Source organism: Phallusia mammillata, chromosome 7, assembly GCF_965637545.1.
Source record: "Phallusia mammillata chromosome 7, kaPhaMamm4.hap1.1, whole genome shotgun sequence".
NCBI classification, from domain to species: Eukaryota; Metazoa; Chordata; class Ascidiacea; order Phlebobranchia; family Ascidiidae; genus Phallusia; species Phallusia mammillata.
This window is the reverse complement of record NC_137258.1, coordinates 6,772,136-6,787,281: the sequence shown is the minus strand read 5'-3', so window position 1 is coordinate 6,787,281 and position 15,146 is coordinate 6,772,136. Positions and strand designations below refer to the sequence as shown.

General features: G+C 38.6%; 1 protein-coding gene across 4 annotated transcripts; it reads right to left on the bottom strand.

Moving 5' to 3' along the window:
- Nucleotides 1–16: 16 nt before the first annotated feature.
- LOC145202742 (serine/threonine-protein kinase atr-like) lies at nucleotides 17–15,104 on the bottom strand. 4 transcript variants are annotated; one of them, XM_080075795.1, is made up of 42 exons: nucleotides 14,921–15,101; nucleotides 14,654–14,786; nucleotides 14,299–14,428; nucleotides 14,072–14,242; nucleotides 13,839–14,014; nucleotides 13,592–13,747; nucleotides 11,654–13,521; nucleotides 11,371–11,595; nucleotides 11,097–11,304; nucleotides 10,837–10,988; nucleotides 10,551–10,767; nucleotides 10,331–10,443; nucleotides 10,145–10,274; nucleotides 9,736–9,909; nucleotides 9,407–9,648; nucleotides 8,814–9,019; nucleotides 8,695–8,761; nucleotides 8,487–8,607; nucleotides 8,068–8,229; nucleotides 7,906–8,004; nucleotides 7,701–7,837; nucleotides 7,523–7,639; nucleotides 7,079–7,244; nucleotides 6,862–7,014; nucleotides 6,151–6,327; nucleotides 6,023–6,090; nucleotides 5,607–5,807; nucleotides 5,233–5,404; nucleotides 4,568–4,744; nucleotides 4,312–4,421; nucleotides 3,781–3,925; nucleotides 3,593–3,711; nucleotides 3,278–3,466; nucleotides 3,008–3,125; nucleotides 2,811–2,942; nucleotides 2,430–2,627; nucleotides 1,872–2,029; nucleotides 1,264–1,408; nucleotides 1,000–1,104; nucleotides 744–895; nucleotides 375–585; nucleotides 17–227 (listed from the first exon to the last, which is right to left on the bottom strand). In XM_080075795.1, exons 1-42 carry the CDS (start codon nucleotides 14,977–14,979, stop codon nucleotides 168–170), a joined length of 8,019 nt encoding a protein of 2,672 aa, XP_079931921.1. In that variant the 5' UTR covers nucleotides 14,980–15,101; the 3' UTR covers nucleotides 17–167. The 4 variants fall into 4 exon arrangements, with proteins under 4 accessions (XP_079931921.1, XP_079931920.1, XP_079931922.1 ...); XM_080075794.1 differs by lacking the exon at nucleotides 1,872–2,029 and adding an exon at nucleotides 1,583–1,740; XM_080075796.1 differs by lacking the exon at nucleotides 1,872–2,029 and adding an exon at nucleotides 1,583–1,740 and having other exon boundaries at nucleotides 5,233–5,401.
- Nucleotides 15,105–15,146: the final 42 nt, after the last annotated feature.

Sequence of the window (15,146 nt, the reverse complement as noted above, 5' to 3'; positions counted from 1 at the left end):
TAATGAAAACAAACGGTCAACATTGTGTGGTGTTTATTAAGTGTGAAAAGAAAATATGGCAGAAAGAATGCTCAACAACAAAAACGGCCGCACCCAAATGAAAAATGCAAACGATGTTGCGAAGGCAGTGGCAAAAATACTTGCATATGTTTGCAAAACCAGTAATATTACATAAAGGGAGCCCATCCGATATACATCTGACACAATTTTTCTTCGTCAGTTGCTTCCTGCAAACACAAACAACTTTTACTTATGTTTAGTATCAGAATACAACAACAATTTAGCTCCTAGATAATGACTAGTTTAAAATCAAACCTTTTAAAAATACTTTCGTCCCCAAAAAATATATTTCCTTTTTGTAACAAAAGAGTTACCTGTATTAGGTAGTGAACATGTCCTTCAATAGATAGAGGAAGTCCTTTGCTCTTTGCCACAATGCCGCGTAATCGTTTGTCTATATCGTTCATATGCGATAGCGCCTTTTCATTGACCACCTCGCCTGAGTTTTCATCAAAGGAGCTTGCACCACCACGTCCCTTTTTACTCCATTCCACCAGTGGATCGTGAATAAACGTCTTCAGCACACTGTCATACACAAATGAACAAAGTATTAGCATACAAGATTTATACGGCAATATAACCACAATACATCTGTGTGATAAAGAGTGGGACATGATCTCTACATAAAGAGTGACATGATCGGTAATGACTTTCCAAGTATTCTTGATATACAAGTATGTTACCTCATAAGAGGCTCCCTCTGTTCTCGTAACACGTTCATTGTGACCTCACACGCGCGACGAAAGAAACCCTCGTATTTCGTAGGACCCATAGCGTCGACCATGTTGTGGGTAAGACGGAAGGGAACAATTTCTGGTACTTCAAGAGTCATGCCCTGTGATGAGATGTTACAATACAAATACCGAAATTTAAGCAACTTACGTTAACCTTGTGCTTTGGTGCCTAAGAATATAGTTTAACACTTGTATGCTTTTTTACCTTGTTAAATAAGCAGTTGAAGTCAACGTGCATTGCCTCGCCGCTATTGGAGTCGAACAAAATGTTTTCACCATGCCTATCACCAAGACCGAGAATGTAACCGACCTGCGACGAAAAAATGTCAATGTCAAACCATGCACCACAGCTCATATTAACTGAGATTCCTAGGGTTAAGCTTGGGTCGTAATTCCAAGCCTCCACTCTTTTGTGGAAACAGTCATCTCCAGTAACCTAATGTTAAGGGTAATAAACTCGGCTGCTTACCATGGACATTACGGCAACTGATCTTGCATAGGCGAGTTTTGAGTTGTACCAAGCACTCGGGTCAGGGAATGTGGAAAGAAACCACTCGTAGAAAACTGGAGGATGACGTGCCAGAAGCTTGTTCCTGTACACGTCCAACTTTTTTCTGCAAAAAAACACCGTGATGAGAAAAAAGCAGTTCGCACTCAAGTTACAGTACAAAGATCACAAAAAAGTGAAAACCGCAACCACAGCAAAGTGATTTTAGAAAACACACACAATAAGGTCAATCACACCAATTACTTTCTACTAGCTTGTTAGAAATATGAAGAGAACGTACTTTAGAGTTTCAGAAACTGGCAACTGCCAAGCTCTTAGCTGTTTTCCTGAAGTGTAAAGCCCTCTTGCCTTGTAGATTGGAAGCAGAATCGGCCGCAACCCCTTCATGTCGCTTACCCACTCGATAAGTCCACATTCCTCGTTGAGGGGAACCACCGCCTGTGCGGCGCAAAAACATATCGATGACGTTACAAAATATTTGACGTCAAAAAGTACAAAACAGTGTTAAAACACAGCAACGTGCAAAAATTCGTGTGGAGTGACGTAACACACACGTGGCGTCACTCAACTGTAGCGAGGCGTGTTTGGGTTGAACCCAGCCAAATAGTTCGCGATTGGATACGAGAGTTCGGCGTTGGCGGTAAAGTTGTAGAAGTATGGATCTCAAGGGGAGAACCCCGTTTACCCACTCGATTAACCCACATTCTTCATTCAGAGGAATCACAGCCTAAGCATCGTTTGTCACGTGTTACACAGTGGCATTAGTTGCAAAGTAGGGTATAAATTGGACGTTGCAGTTTGTATGAAGAGAACACGGTAAATTTGTTTTTGTTTTGTACAAAAAAGTGTAAAGTATAGTGCACTGGTTCATATCGCGGGATAATTTGGCCTACTTTGCTCAAAACTGTAGTTATCTATTTACACATTTGTTTTTTTGTCATTAGAAGGCCACTAACCTCTTTATCTAAAGGTTACTTTCCAATTTTTATAAGTATATGAAAACCAAAAGAGACATAAATGACTTTAGGGATGTTAGCAAAAAGCAAAAACGTTTGGAAACCACTGGTATAGTGTTAAAGTTTAAACGCTTGAAAAGATTCACACACTCATACAACTTATAAGCTCACATATGTTCTGATGCGAAGTTGTCTTCTACCCGATTCTGGGTCGCGCTTCAGGCATTTGTTAACAATCGCCGCAAACTCGGTGAGTCTGGCGTCTTTACGCAAATCGTCTTTGGGTTTGCAGAGGAAAATTCGAGAACTTCCGTCACTTGCTCGAATCGTTATTTTCTTTGGTCTCTGCAGCGAAGGCAAAATCTCAACCTGTCAGAAACAGAAGTTTTAAAACGAGAGCAAAGAAACACATTCACTGCGTTTTATCACCATGTGGCTTGGTCCCAAAAACTATGAAAATTTCTGCGATAAAATTACAAGACCCACAAAAATATTTGATCATTGTGATGTTAGAGTATTTTTTAAACACTGGCGTTTGTACTGATTTCTTACTACGTCATTGAATCCAACAATATGTATTGTAGGATCAGGAAAAGGGTCGTGAACAGTCTGAGATCCCTCATTGAGTTTTTCCTTTGTTTGTGGGAGAGCAACGGTCATGAATTGCTGAAGTGGCAACATGATCTAAGTACAAAAAAATATATACAACAAAAAGTCTTAGAAACCATATAGCCAAATGAGTTATATACCTTGCTGAATGAATCATTTTCAACCGTTCGTTTCAATGATTTGAAGTGGGTGTTGATGCTTAATGGCTGAACTGAAGTCACTGGTTTGTTGCAGAGCTCCAAGAGCTGATTAGTCAGTCTACAAAAGCAACCAAACAATTTCATTTCTTTTTAAACAAGCTAGTCTTTTAATGCAGTAAATTTAACAGGAACCGGACAATATATCATTTTTGTTTCAACACAGTAACTGCCATTGAGTAAAGGTAACAAACATTGGAACTTGAAACAAACCTAAGCGAGTCGCTGATAAGTTTGGACAAGTCGGTACTTTTGTATGAAACCCGCTGGAAAATTTCCTGACATCTTGCTGCCCTCTGTTTGAATGTCGATTTACTGATTGCCAACATCGACCACAAAGAGCGTTGTGGAAAGGCCTGGATAACTTTCACCAAAATCTCTTTCAACTCACGATAAGTTGGCCTGAAAAAAGCAAACGTAGTTTTTGGCCGAAACTTCCGTGTATGATCAACAAACTTATCTGTTTCATTAAAGGTTCTTTGTTAATTGGGTACAAATGCGAATCTAATTGGGAAAAGTATATCTTACTCGTGTTGATGACAAATCCTTGAAGTCAATTGCGAAAAAGCGACAAGAAATATATAAGCTGGGAGCCTCTTGCGCAAATCGGCGATAACGTCAACAAGGCGTTGCACATCTTCATGACTCTGAAAAAGTTAAAAAGTTAGGAAAAAACATAAAATATAATTTAGTGAATTTTGAATTCTCTCATGGACCTGAGGTTTTCCGGCTTTTTCCATTTTTGCAGCGTTTGCCCCATAATCGAACCACACAGTGAGAAGTTTAGTGAGAGATTCGTAAATGTGAGAAGTTCCATAACACAACGATCGTCCATAGTGGTACATGATGTAGTACAAGTGACTGAAAACAAACAAATTGGCAATATGCAGGATATACTGTGGTTCGCAACACACATTTTAAGTACAACAAAAACAGCAAAAAACTATTGTAATGAAACAATATTGTTGACCAAAAAGCTGGGCAGTGTGGTTTGTTGGTTTCACCCCCCAATTGTTTACTCTGTTTTTAGACGATGCTCTTCTTTACTTTACCCTTGTAGATTTTTGATACTGACGATGGTACAAAAAAAGTTACTTTATAAACTCTTTGTTGACTGATTTCGATTCTAAATGTTTGCCTAATAACTTTCCGAACCAGTTTTTGCAAGCGATCGTCGATACTGGGACATATCATTTGCACATCGTTATAGTAGTGTTGAACTATTACATAGTAGTCCAACTACTCACTGGGCTTTTCCTGATGCTCTGTTTTCCCCGAGCAAGGCAGTCATTAGTTTGTCGTAGTACTTTGCACAATAAAAATGTGAATCTTCCCAGTCGCCCATAAAAGATACAACCTACAATACATAAGGATCAAAAATAAAATTTCAAACTTTATAATGAACATGCTGTGTCAAATACAAACAGAAATTCTACTCGGTTGGTTATACAGAACAGAATACTGTCTTATTTAAATTTTGCACCACCATTTGCCAAGACTTGCCTCCTTGTATTGCTTTAACACAGTGTTGCTGTCAAAGCTGGATGATTCCTCCATAAGTTTTGCGACAAGTAACATTGCTTTCGCCCGAGTCGTCCGTTCCTCGTCGCTGGAAGTCGCACTTGCAAAATGTTCGCTCACTCCTCGCTGCAGCGAGAGCAGGGCCTGGTGGCTTTCGCCCTAAAATATCGACGCACACCTTAAAGCTTACAAGACAATCAAGTTTGAAGCATCTAAGGCAGTGGTTCCCAACCAGGGAAATATTTCTCACAAGGGTGAAATTTTGAAACTTTGGAGGAGGAATTTACTTTAATTTGTACACATAGTTAATAAATAGACAGTCTAGCTCTAGGAATAAAACCTGTAAGGATGATAAAAGACCAAATTTTAAATGATTTTTGTATAGTTAAGCATCTCTTATGTAGTCTCTTTTTTTTTAAGAGAGAAAATTCTTCGATAACGGGTAGAAGTCGCGCATTGAGATCATTGAGAGATTTTCATTGAGACATTGAGAGATTGAGAATTGCTAAGCAAAAAATAATAATAATAAAAAAATAAGTTAAAAAAAAAAGATTTTGGGGATACATTGTCAAGCAAAGTCTTTTTGTTTTATCATCGCTCTACATCTGCTTTAAAAAAGCGCTTCTTTTTTTGCATCATATGTGTACCTTTTGCCAGAGCCATTTAGCGTGTTCAATGCAGTATTGTGGCAGTGCGAATTGTTGTGCTGACAGCAGGGCACTGTAAGCTGTTTGTAGATGACCAGATTTTCGGGATAATTTCGCGCTTTGCAGCCACAATTTTCCAAGATGGCGTTTGGCGTCGGTCTGTTCGTCACTGCTGAAGTTAGAAAAAAAACATTTTGTTGCCAAGTTTACTAACAAAATACACAGACAAGACTTACGAATTTAAGGAGAAGTGAATAAACGATTGCGTAAAGTCATGGGTCTAATACATCAAGTCAAAGAAGTGTGTTACAGGAAATTAGCGTGATTAGTATGACATGAGGAATGGAAACAACAGAAACAATGTTGTCACTTACATATCTTCCGTTAAAAGCGGTAAGAGAACTCGCTGCAGTGACAACATTGGTTCTCGTGCTCGAAATGATGGTTGGACCATTCGCAGACGCAGTTGCCACAACGACATGACATCATCAATCGTGTTTGTGTCATTCTGTGATTGGTGGGAAACGGCACGTTCTAAGTCAGAGAGGGTGTGAAGGCGAAGAATCGAGTCGTAACTAAACAATAAAAAATAATTTCAATTTTTTGACGTTACCTGCTCCAGATGTAACATATGTTCAAAATGAACAAAAATAATTTTCGGATCAGGCCTAGATCCAGATTAACCGATGTCGATTAGTTCGAGCTTGATAACATTTGTATTTGTATCTCAAGTTATGTCCGAATTAAACGAAGATCCGGATTACCCGAATCCAAACATTTTTGAACTCACCCTCTTTGGTAAGAACAGCTTTCCATACTGGCCGCCGACAATGCTTCGGTTTGACTCAAATACAAATTCTAAACAAACGCATTCGTCAAGTAAATGAAGGTTATCAATTTGGCGATAAAACAGCTTACGTCGAGCAGTTGTTGACAGTTTCCCCACTGTTTGCTTTTAATAGCAAGCAGAGTTCGTCCTACGGCAACGCTCCAATCGGTATGCGTCGTCATGGTAACCGCCTCCGTTTTCTCTTCAAGAAGATCCCATTGTCCTAGTCTCCAACAAGCCTCGATGTGTAAAGGTTTCAGTTCGGCCTTGGACAGAATACAAGTATTAAAGACAATTGTTGGTGAAAACTAGGTATGCACTAAACCCGCCTCAAAAGGTTAAGACCGAACCCACAATTTGGCCTTATTTTCAACTGAACCTGGTGTTGTTAAAGCATGTAAAGCCTTTAATGACACTTCAAAACAATTCTTACGATACACAAGCTGAACAAAACATCTAATATTTTGCAGACAACGTGCCTCGTGATTCCTATACCACAATTATTTATTTTACGAAGTTTCAAACTGGCGTATTGAAAGCTTAGGCTTTAATTTCATACACTCAAAAAGTTCGGTTTCAGCCAAAACTTTTGAAAAAATTCGGCCAAAAACCGAAACATCAGCAAAACGACATATTCGACCCAAATGTTTCAGCCAACCAAAACTTCTGTGCATCATTGGAGAAAAACATTAAGTATGACAGAACAAAAATGTATCAAACGCAGTGGTTATATTACTGATGTCTGAAAAAAACCTAACAGTAGATACACATCAAAATCAATTTTATATGTTTTCGTTTACCTCCCAGTCTTGATGAGCATTGAGCATTCCAACGATGACACTTAAAGCTGTAGTTGACTGACCGAGATCGATTAGACATTTCACGAAACCCTTGTGATGAGTCAAGTCGTCAGGTTTGCTGCTGATAATGCGCTCGTAGCATGCAACCGCATCCTACAAAATAAAATTAATTCCATAACATATTAATACAAACAATGGATATGAGAAATTTATATACCTGAAGGGCGCCAGTACTTTGCAGCAGTTTAAGTTGTGTTTCAGGGGTCGGTTCTACCCCCCTGACCGCTACCAACCCAGCTACCCCGTCCGTTTCATCCATTTCCACAAACATTCGTTGGAGGAAAGATGCGGCCTCAGAGTCACATTTTCCATCACAAGATTGTCTGTTTAAATACAAACCGAACTCCACTAACCATTTAACGGGTATACAATACCACAATACTTAAAGTATAAGGGTGATTATAGTTGAATCCCGATGTCGCATAAAAAGCTGTTGCTTCCAGGCGTAATGTACAAACTAATGTTGCATTTCCAGCAGTTTTATCATAAACACTGGTAGACGAGCAATACTCGTTTATACCGCTGTCGTATGTGTAACGGCATTGGAAACAGACCCCAAAAAAGTGTCAAAACGATTTATTCGTGCTTCCTGTCTTTTTACCTGAGGTAGGTTTCAAAATGCAGGAGAGCTCTGGAATGGGCTCGACAGCGGAGTGAAGCGAGAGCCAAGCTCTTTTGCGGGACACGCGCCAGAAAGTTCTTTGCTATCTCTTGTTCTCTACACCACAAAACAGCATTGTTAATCATGGCCATAAACACGCAGGTCCACACACACAAACCTCGCATGACAAGTTTTCGCCAAACTTCCACCACTAGTTGGCGCTGGTTGCCGCTGCCATTGGGTCACGTGATCCAGGACGGTGAACACAGACTGTGCGCTCAGCTGGGACAAAGGAGAGCCACGTAACGCTGGTAGCTGAAATATAAAGGTAATCAGGTTGAAACCAAGTATAGGCATTACAGCCATATTTTAAGCTAAGGTACTTTATTGCTTGAATTCCCTTGCATAGATGGAGTAGAAGCTGTAGATGTCGATTCTCTTGTATCTTTCATCTGTTCTGTGCTGTCTAGCACCGCCATAACCTAAAAGCACAGAAGTATTAAACGCCTCATTCTCAAAAACCCTCTTAAAAAATAATAGTTGACCTCCTCGATAATGAAATTTGTGTGGTCGCAATTCTTTCTCAGGACTTCCATTACTAGGTGGGGAAGAAGGAATAGAGCCACGTTGATGTCGTTCCGCACCACTGCCGCGCAGGCTTGTGCCACACGACCCACCTTGGACGAATCTTCAGGACCAGTCGTAGCCTGAAACACAGTTGCTGATTTATGAACTTGGTCCCACCAATAGAGCCTCTAGCAACTATATATGTGACAAGTCAAAGTAGTGGTTCTCAAACAATGCGCAATGGTGATACAACAAGTACGCACCAAAGATAACCAAAAGGTTAATTTATACAATATGATCCAACTTTGTTGCTATCCTATTACTATTCGCATCAACGGTCCGAAGTTTTGAATATTTCACATACAAAAAAGGATCACTGGTATAAAGGTTGTTTTACCATCTGCATGAGCACAGCACACATTGTTCCAATCCACTCTTGAAATCCCATATTTTGCTTACGATGTAAAATAGGCTTCTTCAGAGAGGAAAGATTGATCTCCGAGAGCTTTAACATGTACCTAATAGAAGCAAGTAGCTTTGTCAATGCAAACTTGTACCGCACGCCTGAAAAACGAAAATACATGATTGTTGGGATGGTATCTTACCTTGAAGACAAATGGGGCTCCAACACGGCTTGAACAGTTTCCGGGAATCTTCTCCATAGTTGGCGACCTGAAAGCCATATTATAAAATAAATGTAAATGGCAGCAATCTCTTAGCTTACCTTTCGAGTCCTTGCTTCCGTCATGGCAGTCGTAGACCTTCAGCAACTCCTGTACTGCGAAAGCCGATATATCCTGATGCTTTGGTTTAGCGGCAAGAAAGGCCTGAACTACAGACGTTAGAAGGTCGTACGCAAAATCTTGGTCGTCAAATAAAAAGTGGTTGCAGCTGGACGACTGGCCCTTCGACTCTGTAGTCAAGGACAGTCTGGATACAGAAGAAATAACAACTTGTCAGAGTTTGTCTTACTTTGGTTACCAATCAGTTGCTTAGCCATTGCGAACCAATTTTTATTTGTGGTTTATGCCCAGTTGTGGCATCGAACAGAATTGGTCGGGCTATGGCATTTTTGCCTGTTACTCCCCACAAACTGGAGTGCCGTTAGATAGCTATACTAGCCAATACACCCTATCTCTTTTGTCAATAGCTGAGCTGATGATACCTAATAACTCATTTATTGGCTAGATTTTTGTTGTTAGAGTTTACCTTTTTAGCTTTAAGACTACAAGTAAGGTGCACATTACTAAACTTAAAAAGGGCCAAATATAACAGACCCCCAAGAACAAACAATATTCAAACATCTCGTTGTTTTACCTGTCCGGAGCCACCGCGCCAATCTCGCCAAGATTTTTCAGCGCCAACAGTCGCACTTGTGCGTTAGAATCTCGGCAGCACGAGAGCAGGGTCGACACAAGGTGACGCACAAGATCAGACGGTCCAGACCCAACCAGATGGTGGCGCTGAACAGCTATCTGGTTTTCTTGCAACACGAGGCGTATGCGTTGTAGGGCAAAAACACGAACAGCATTGTTTTCATGCGACACTTGTTTCAAAGCCTGAAATGTACAGGTATATTAGTGACAAAAACCAAGTTTTGAAACATAACTACGATGTAATAGCAGGGGTGTTGCTTAGCAAGTCACCTGTTTCAGGTTTGCGATAAAGCTATGTTGTGGAAAAAGCTTTTTCACTGTTTCATCAATAAACTTGCGTATTTTGGTTAAAGCCTCATGGTCTGGAAGGAAATGCAACTCTTCAAAATGATTCTTGGTGCTGCTTGATTTTTCAATCACTAAATATTTGATTGTGGCAGCAACCTACAGACAACAAACTCCAATATTGGTCTATAGGTTTGACCAGACAAAAGTGACAACTAAGCTTAAGGATATATGTTCTAGCACTTCAGGGCTACAAAAATGTTACAAAAACTTTCAATGTATGTATCCAAAAATGGTAAACACATAACAATATGCACACCACACTAAAGTGTTTTTTTTTTTATCTAAAACTGAGGCTTAACAAGATAATAACATTAGCCTTCATCTTATCAACCTTTTCAGGGTGGGAATCAAGAAAAGGCAGAACCATAGCCACAACTTGACTGAGTATGCCTCCAAGGTTTGCAGGTTCCACACACCGAACTAAAGTGTCCCAAGCTCGGCAGCATACAGAAGCACCATCACTGAATAAAATACATTATGTCAGATTTTTTTCCATAACTCCTGCATAATTGCTCACCTGTCAATAAGACTGTGTTGTGCCAAACAGAGGGTGTTGACAATTTTTCCACACACTGATACTACATCATTTTTGTCCATTAGTTTCAGAAGACAGACAATGCTCTCACATATCTGAAAGGGCATACAATCTGAACTGTTTTATTTCACCAATTTTGGGTCTATTTTACCAAATTTAAAAAATGATTTCACCTTAAAAAAGTCCTAGTCTGCCAAATTACCTGTTGTTTTTCATTCAAAGACAAGCTAGACAGTCTTAGTTGACCATTAAAAAATGTTAGTACACTTAGTAGGTGGGGTTTTAAGAGTTCTGATGTAGATGTTTTTTGACCACTTGGTGATTTGATTTGATGAATCATGTGCAGTGCTGCACAAACTTGATCAACATTGGTGCTCACATGCGCCACCAAGTGCTGAACAAGGCTTCCATAATTTAACCTAAAGCAGCAAAATGAAGAGAATCAAATTTTTTGATTTATATAAAAACAATGTAAGAACTTGGTTTACAAAATCATGGAATCCTTTTTTATTCGTGTTTCCTTCTCTAGGAAAGAGAAGAGTTTATCCAAGTCAGCCTTTTTCATGACAGCATGACAAAACACAGACTTAAAGTTTTGCATAATCATGTCAGCTTTTGGCATTTCTGTGCTCTGTGCAAGCTAGAAGCAGAAAATAAAGATTAAATGCCTCATAATATGATGACACATATAGTTGGAAATTTAATATGCAATTTAATACAGACATATCACTAAAACCAATATAATTACCACTGTGAGGATTTCCTCTTTGGCTTCTGGATCAACATTGCATGAAGTTATTATAACTGGCGACAACAAGAAGGAAAGGTTGTTATCAACAAAATTTTTCAATCTCATGTCAAACAACTGCGCAAAGTCCTCCAAAATGTCAAAGGTTGAACGACTTTTAATCCTTGAGTAAACCATTGTTTCAATAATTTGCTGGCAGATAAACTTCCTGCAAAAGAAATGCAAATGTAAAGTAGGTTTGTATGTGCACTAATACTGCTTGGTTGATGCTTACCTGTGCATAAACAAAACATTTGTCTCCATTTTAGCAAGCCTTTCAATTTCAACATGTGCAGTTGAGCTTGCCTTGGCTGAGTTATTGCAACTAAGTTGACACAAGTGAAGTAAGGATGACAAGAAAATAGGTTGCGAACTTGAATTTGCATATTTGGCAACAACGCAGCCACATAACCTTGCCATGTTGCACTGCATTTTTACACACTTCTCAGACATAGCAGACCTAAAAAAATATTTTTCTCATTTAATCTAATACATCTAAATAAAGACGTGCTTCCTACCCAAAAAAACTTTTCAGATGTTCAGCTATCTTTTCTGTCCATTCACAGTCATCTGGGTCCAGAAAAAGGAGTAACAAATCAGGGTCCACATCAGCAGCGTTTTCCACACAGAGAAACCATCTTTTAAGCAAACTCAATGTTACAGCATTGTTCTGCTGCTTTTCTCGCTTGTTTAGCAGTACTGGAAGGTTTGAGATTAGATTTTTGTTGATCAAGTCTATTTCATCCAACTGTGTCCCATGTTTATTAATAAATGAATTGATAAACTTCTCAATGCAACCAAACAACTTCATACTCTGAGTATTAAGGCCATTGACAGAATGACTTTCAGATGTGATATGCAGGCACAAAAACTCACCACACTGCAATTCAGCTACAGTATTTTGTTTGGGTCTAATCCTTTCATTAGATACTTGCACACAGTAACCACCATGCAGTACTGTTGCCAATGGTGCGATAAGCTTTGATAGTGCAACAATAATTTGTGTGTTACAACTCATCACATTAAGAGCCTTAATAAAAGTACCCAGGTTATTGACCACTGGGTAATGTGTGGATAAACCAGTACAGAAGTAAGAAAGATTGCTTAGAGATTCTGAACAAACAGATACATCAGTGTTGTTTAATCCCCATTTCATCAAAATGAAACACCTCCAAGAGAATGACAAACTTGAGTTAAACATACATATGCCTCTCAGACATTTAAACACAGTTCCATGACTATTGTTTGGAGAATTCAAAGACAATCCATTATCTCTTAAAACCTGGCACAGTGATATTGTGGATGACCTAGTGAGTCCTGTGGGAAGTTTCAAATCCAATAGATCATGATCTTCTGCCCAGAGCACAGAGAATATACAAAGACAGTACTCTGGTATACTTTGCATGTCTTTGGTTGAAACAGGGCATGTCATCCAGCACAAAAAGAGCAAAGCCAAGTCAATTAGTACTTCATATACTTCAACAAAGAGCTTACTGCTCCTTACTTTGGCTTTACCATCATAGACTACTGCAAAAAACAATTCAGTGAGTTTTTGAAACACCGCTGGAAATTTCATGCTGTGGACTATTTGTGATATGTTGTCATTTTGAGCTTTACTGTGCATAGTTGAGTACTGGGCATATGAGCAAAGAAATCCTTGAAAAGCTGCATGGAGTTGTGCTGACAACTTGGATAGTTTAATCAAATTTATATCAAGACTTTTAGACCGCCATTCTTTGCTGTAGTTAACACATTGAGTCAGTAGGCCTTGGCATCCTGAACTAAAAGAAGTCAAAAAATCAGTATCTGATGAGCTTGCTGATACAGTCTTTGGTTGATGATGTCGTTTCAGTGATAAGGATGGTGCAGGTTCAGTGTCCATATCTTCAACATCAGGAACCGACTTGGCTTGAAGCATTGTCATAATAAGGCAATTGACAATACAATAGTGATGCTTTCTTTTGATTTCATTTTTTGTGAATGAACTGAGATCTTGTCTTAAAACCCAGCAGGAAATTGTATCACAATATTTTAGAGCAAGCGAAGGTACCACATTTGAAGAAGAAGCTAAGTGGTTACAGACATAAGCAAGAACAAACTCAACTAAGGAAAATACAGTTTCAGCATTATTGATAGTAATGCAGGTTTGGGAATCAGATAAAGAGAGTGAAAGATATCGGCATAGGGTTGAAATTTGCCTCAATGTAAACTTGTGTTCATTTGTGCTAGCAGCATCAAATGTTGAGCAGAAAAATCGGTTTACTGCTGTGTTATAGTTGTCGATTTCATCATCTTGAAACCCAGCATCCTTGAACAATTCACATGGTAAACCAATCCGGACATGGTCAAACAAAGAAGCAATTATAGGAATAAAGTTTTGGTACTCCTGTAGATAAAAGTAGTTTGACAATAGACCAATTGAGTTTTGTAAAATATGTTGGAATGTAGTTACTTACCTCACAAACAATAATTTCTTGCTGAATCATGTGCGAAATAAGATCTACAGTGTGTGATTTTAGCGGCAAAAGACCATATTCAAGTTGATGCAGAAATGCAGCGGTCAGTTTACAAAGCTTGTCTGGTAAAAACTGGGAGATATCATACATCAAAGACTGAAAGATACAAGAGATTAAAAAAATGTACAAAAATCATTATCTACTCTGTTTGAATATCACTTCAAGCAGAAATAAAGTACAAACTTACCTGTACAAGTTTTGTTGCAGCTAACTCTAACATCTCAAGTGATTCATATGTGGAGACCACCAAAGTTGCCACATTGCTCTTATTTGCACCTACATTGAAACTGTGCAGAGTAACTGACTCAATTAACTCCAGATCCTCATCAGCATCAAAGTTTTTCATTTGAATTTCACCAAGTTCTATGATGCACATTGTTTCATCAGAAAATAAAATAAAAATAATATTTTGTGTCTTACCAATTACAAGACTTGCAAAGTTGGAAAGCATCAGTTGATATAATGAGATGTTTTTGATTTTGATCAACTGAAGCAGTATTGAAAAAAGATTTTCAACCTCTCCATGAATCACAGACACATTTGCAGAAGCAAGTAATGTAATCAATGTGATGGTTAAGTGGAATATAAAATCTAAAAGTAAATCACTATTATTCGCCACATAAAAAAGTAAAACTATCAGTGTTTACCAGTATACTCCTTTAGTCTGGTTTTCTTCATTTGATCACTGAGAAAATTGCACTCAGCGGTTGATGGAACAAACACAGGATGGGGAAAATGGCTGATCAAATGGTTTATGAAGCTAATCACCATTTGAGTCTAAACAAAATATATTTTTAAACTGTGCATTGAGTTGATATAAGTTTATTTTGCTTGGTTGAAGAAAACAAAGCGACACAGCACCACAAACAATCACCAGGGCGGAAATAGCTCTGCAGCTGTTATAGAGTGCAAAAAGTGTACGACACAATTGGTAAATGAGAGATAAACATGCTACAGCTGTGTTCAACATACCATTTAAAAACAACAAAAAATGAAACAGACCTGAGATGAATGCTGCTTCACCTTTAGTAGCTCATTTGCAATCTTTTTTGTATCTGTCAAATGCTCTTTAACAATTTGCAGTAAGTTTCTGCGAATTTTGGTTACTTTTTCGTGAAGTTGATGATTTGGTAAGCTGAAAACAAGCGTTATGAGAAGTTCTTGAAAGCAACAAACATGTGTGGTCCCAAGCATAACTGCAAGGTAATTCTTACATCTTCACAGCGTTAACATGTACAGACGTAAATAAACAGTTAAAGCAAAACCCACCTCAAAATATTTTCGTAATCGTTTACAATGCTGTTTAATATTTCTCCTGTGGAATCCATTGCAAGGATTATGTTGTATCAACAAGCCTCACAAAAGAGTCAAATTGTGTACAATATTCTTAAATTAGACTTAGCCATCTACAAAAGAGCATCATACATGATAATAACAAAGCCTTACAATATTGACAAAATTACTTCAAAACAAATAAAAATCCCGCGGTACTAGG

What these genes read in the sequence shown, in the direction of transcription:
- LOC145202742 (XM_080075795.1), bottom strand. Translation starts at nt 14,979, where the DNA reads ATGGATTCCACAGGAGAAATATTAAACAGCATTGTAAACGATTACGAA. An exon ending in TTATCGCAAACCTGAAACAG is followed by an intron (nt 9,649 to 9,735) that starts GTGACTTGCTAA and finishes TGTACATTTCAG; the next exon opens with GCTTTGAAACAAGTGTCGCA. An exon ending in TCAACTGCTTATTTAACAAG is followed by an intron (nt 896 to 999) that starts GTAAAAAAGCAT and finishes ATCTCATCACAG; the next exon opens with GGCATGACTCTTGAAGTACC.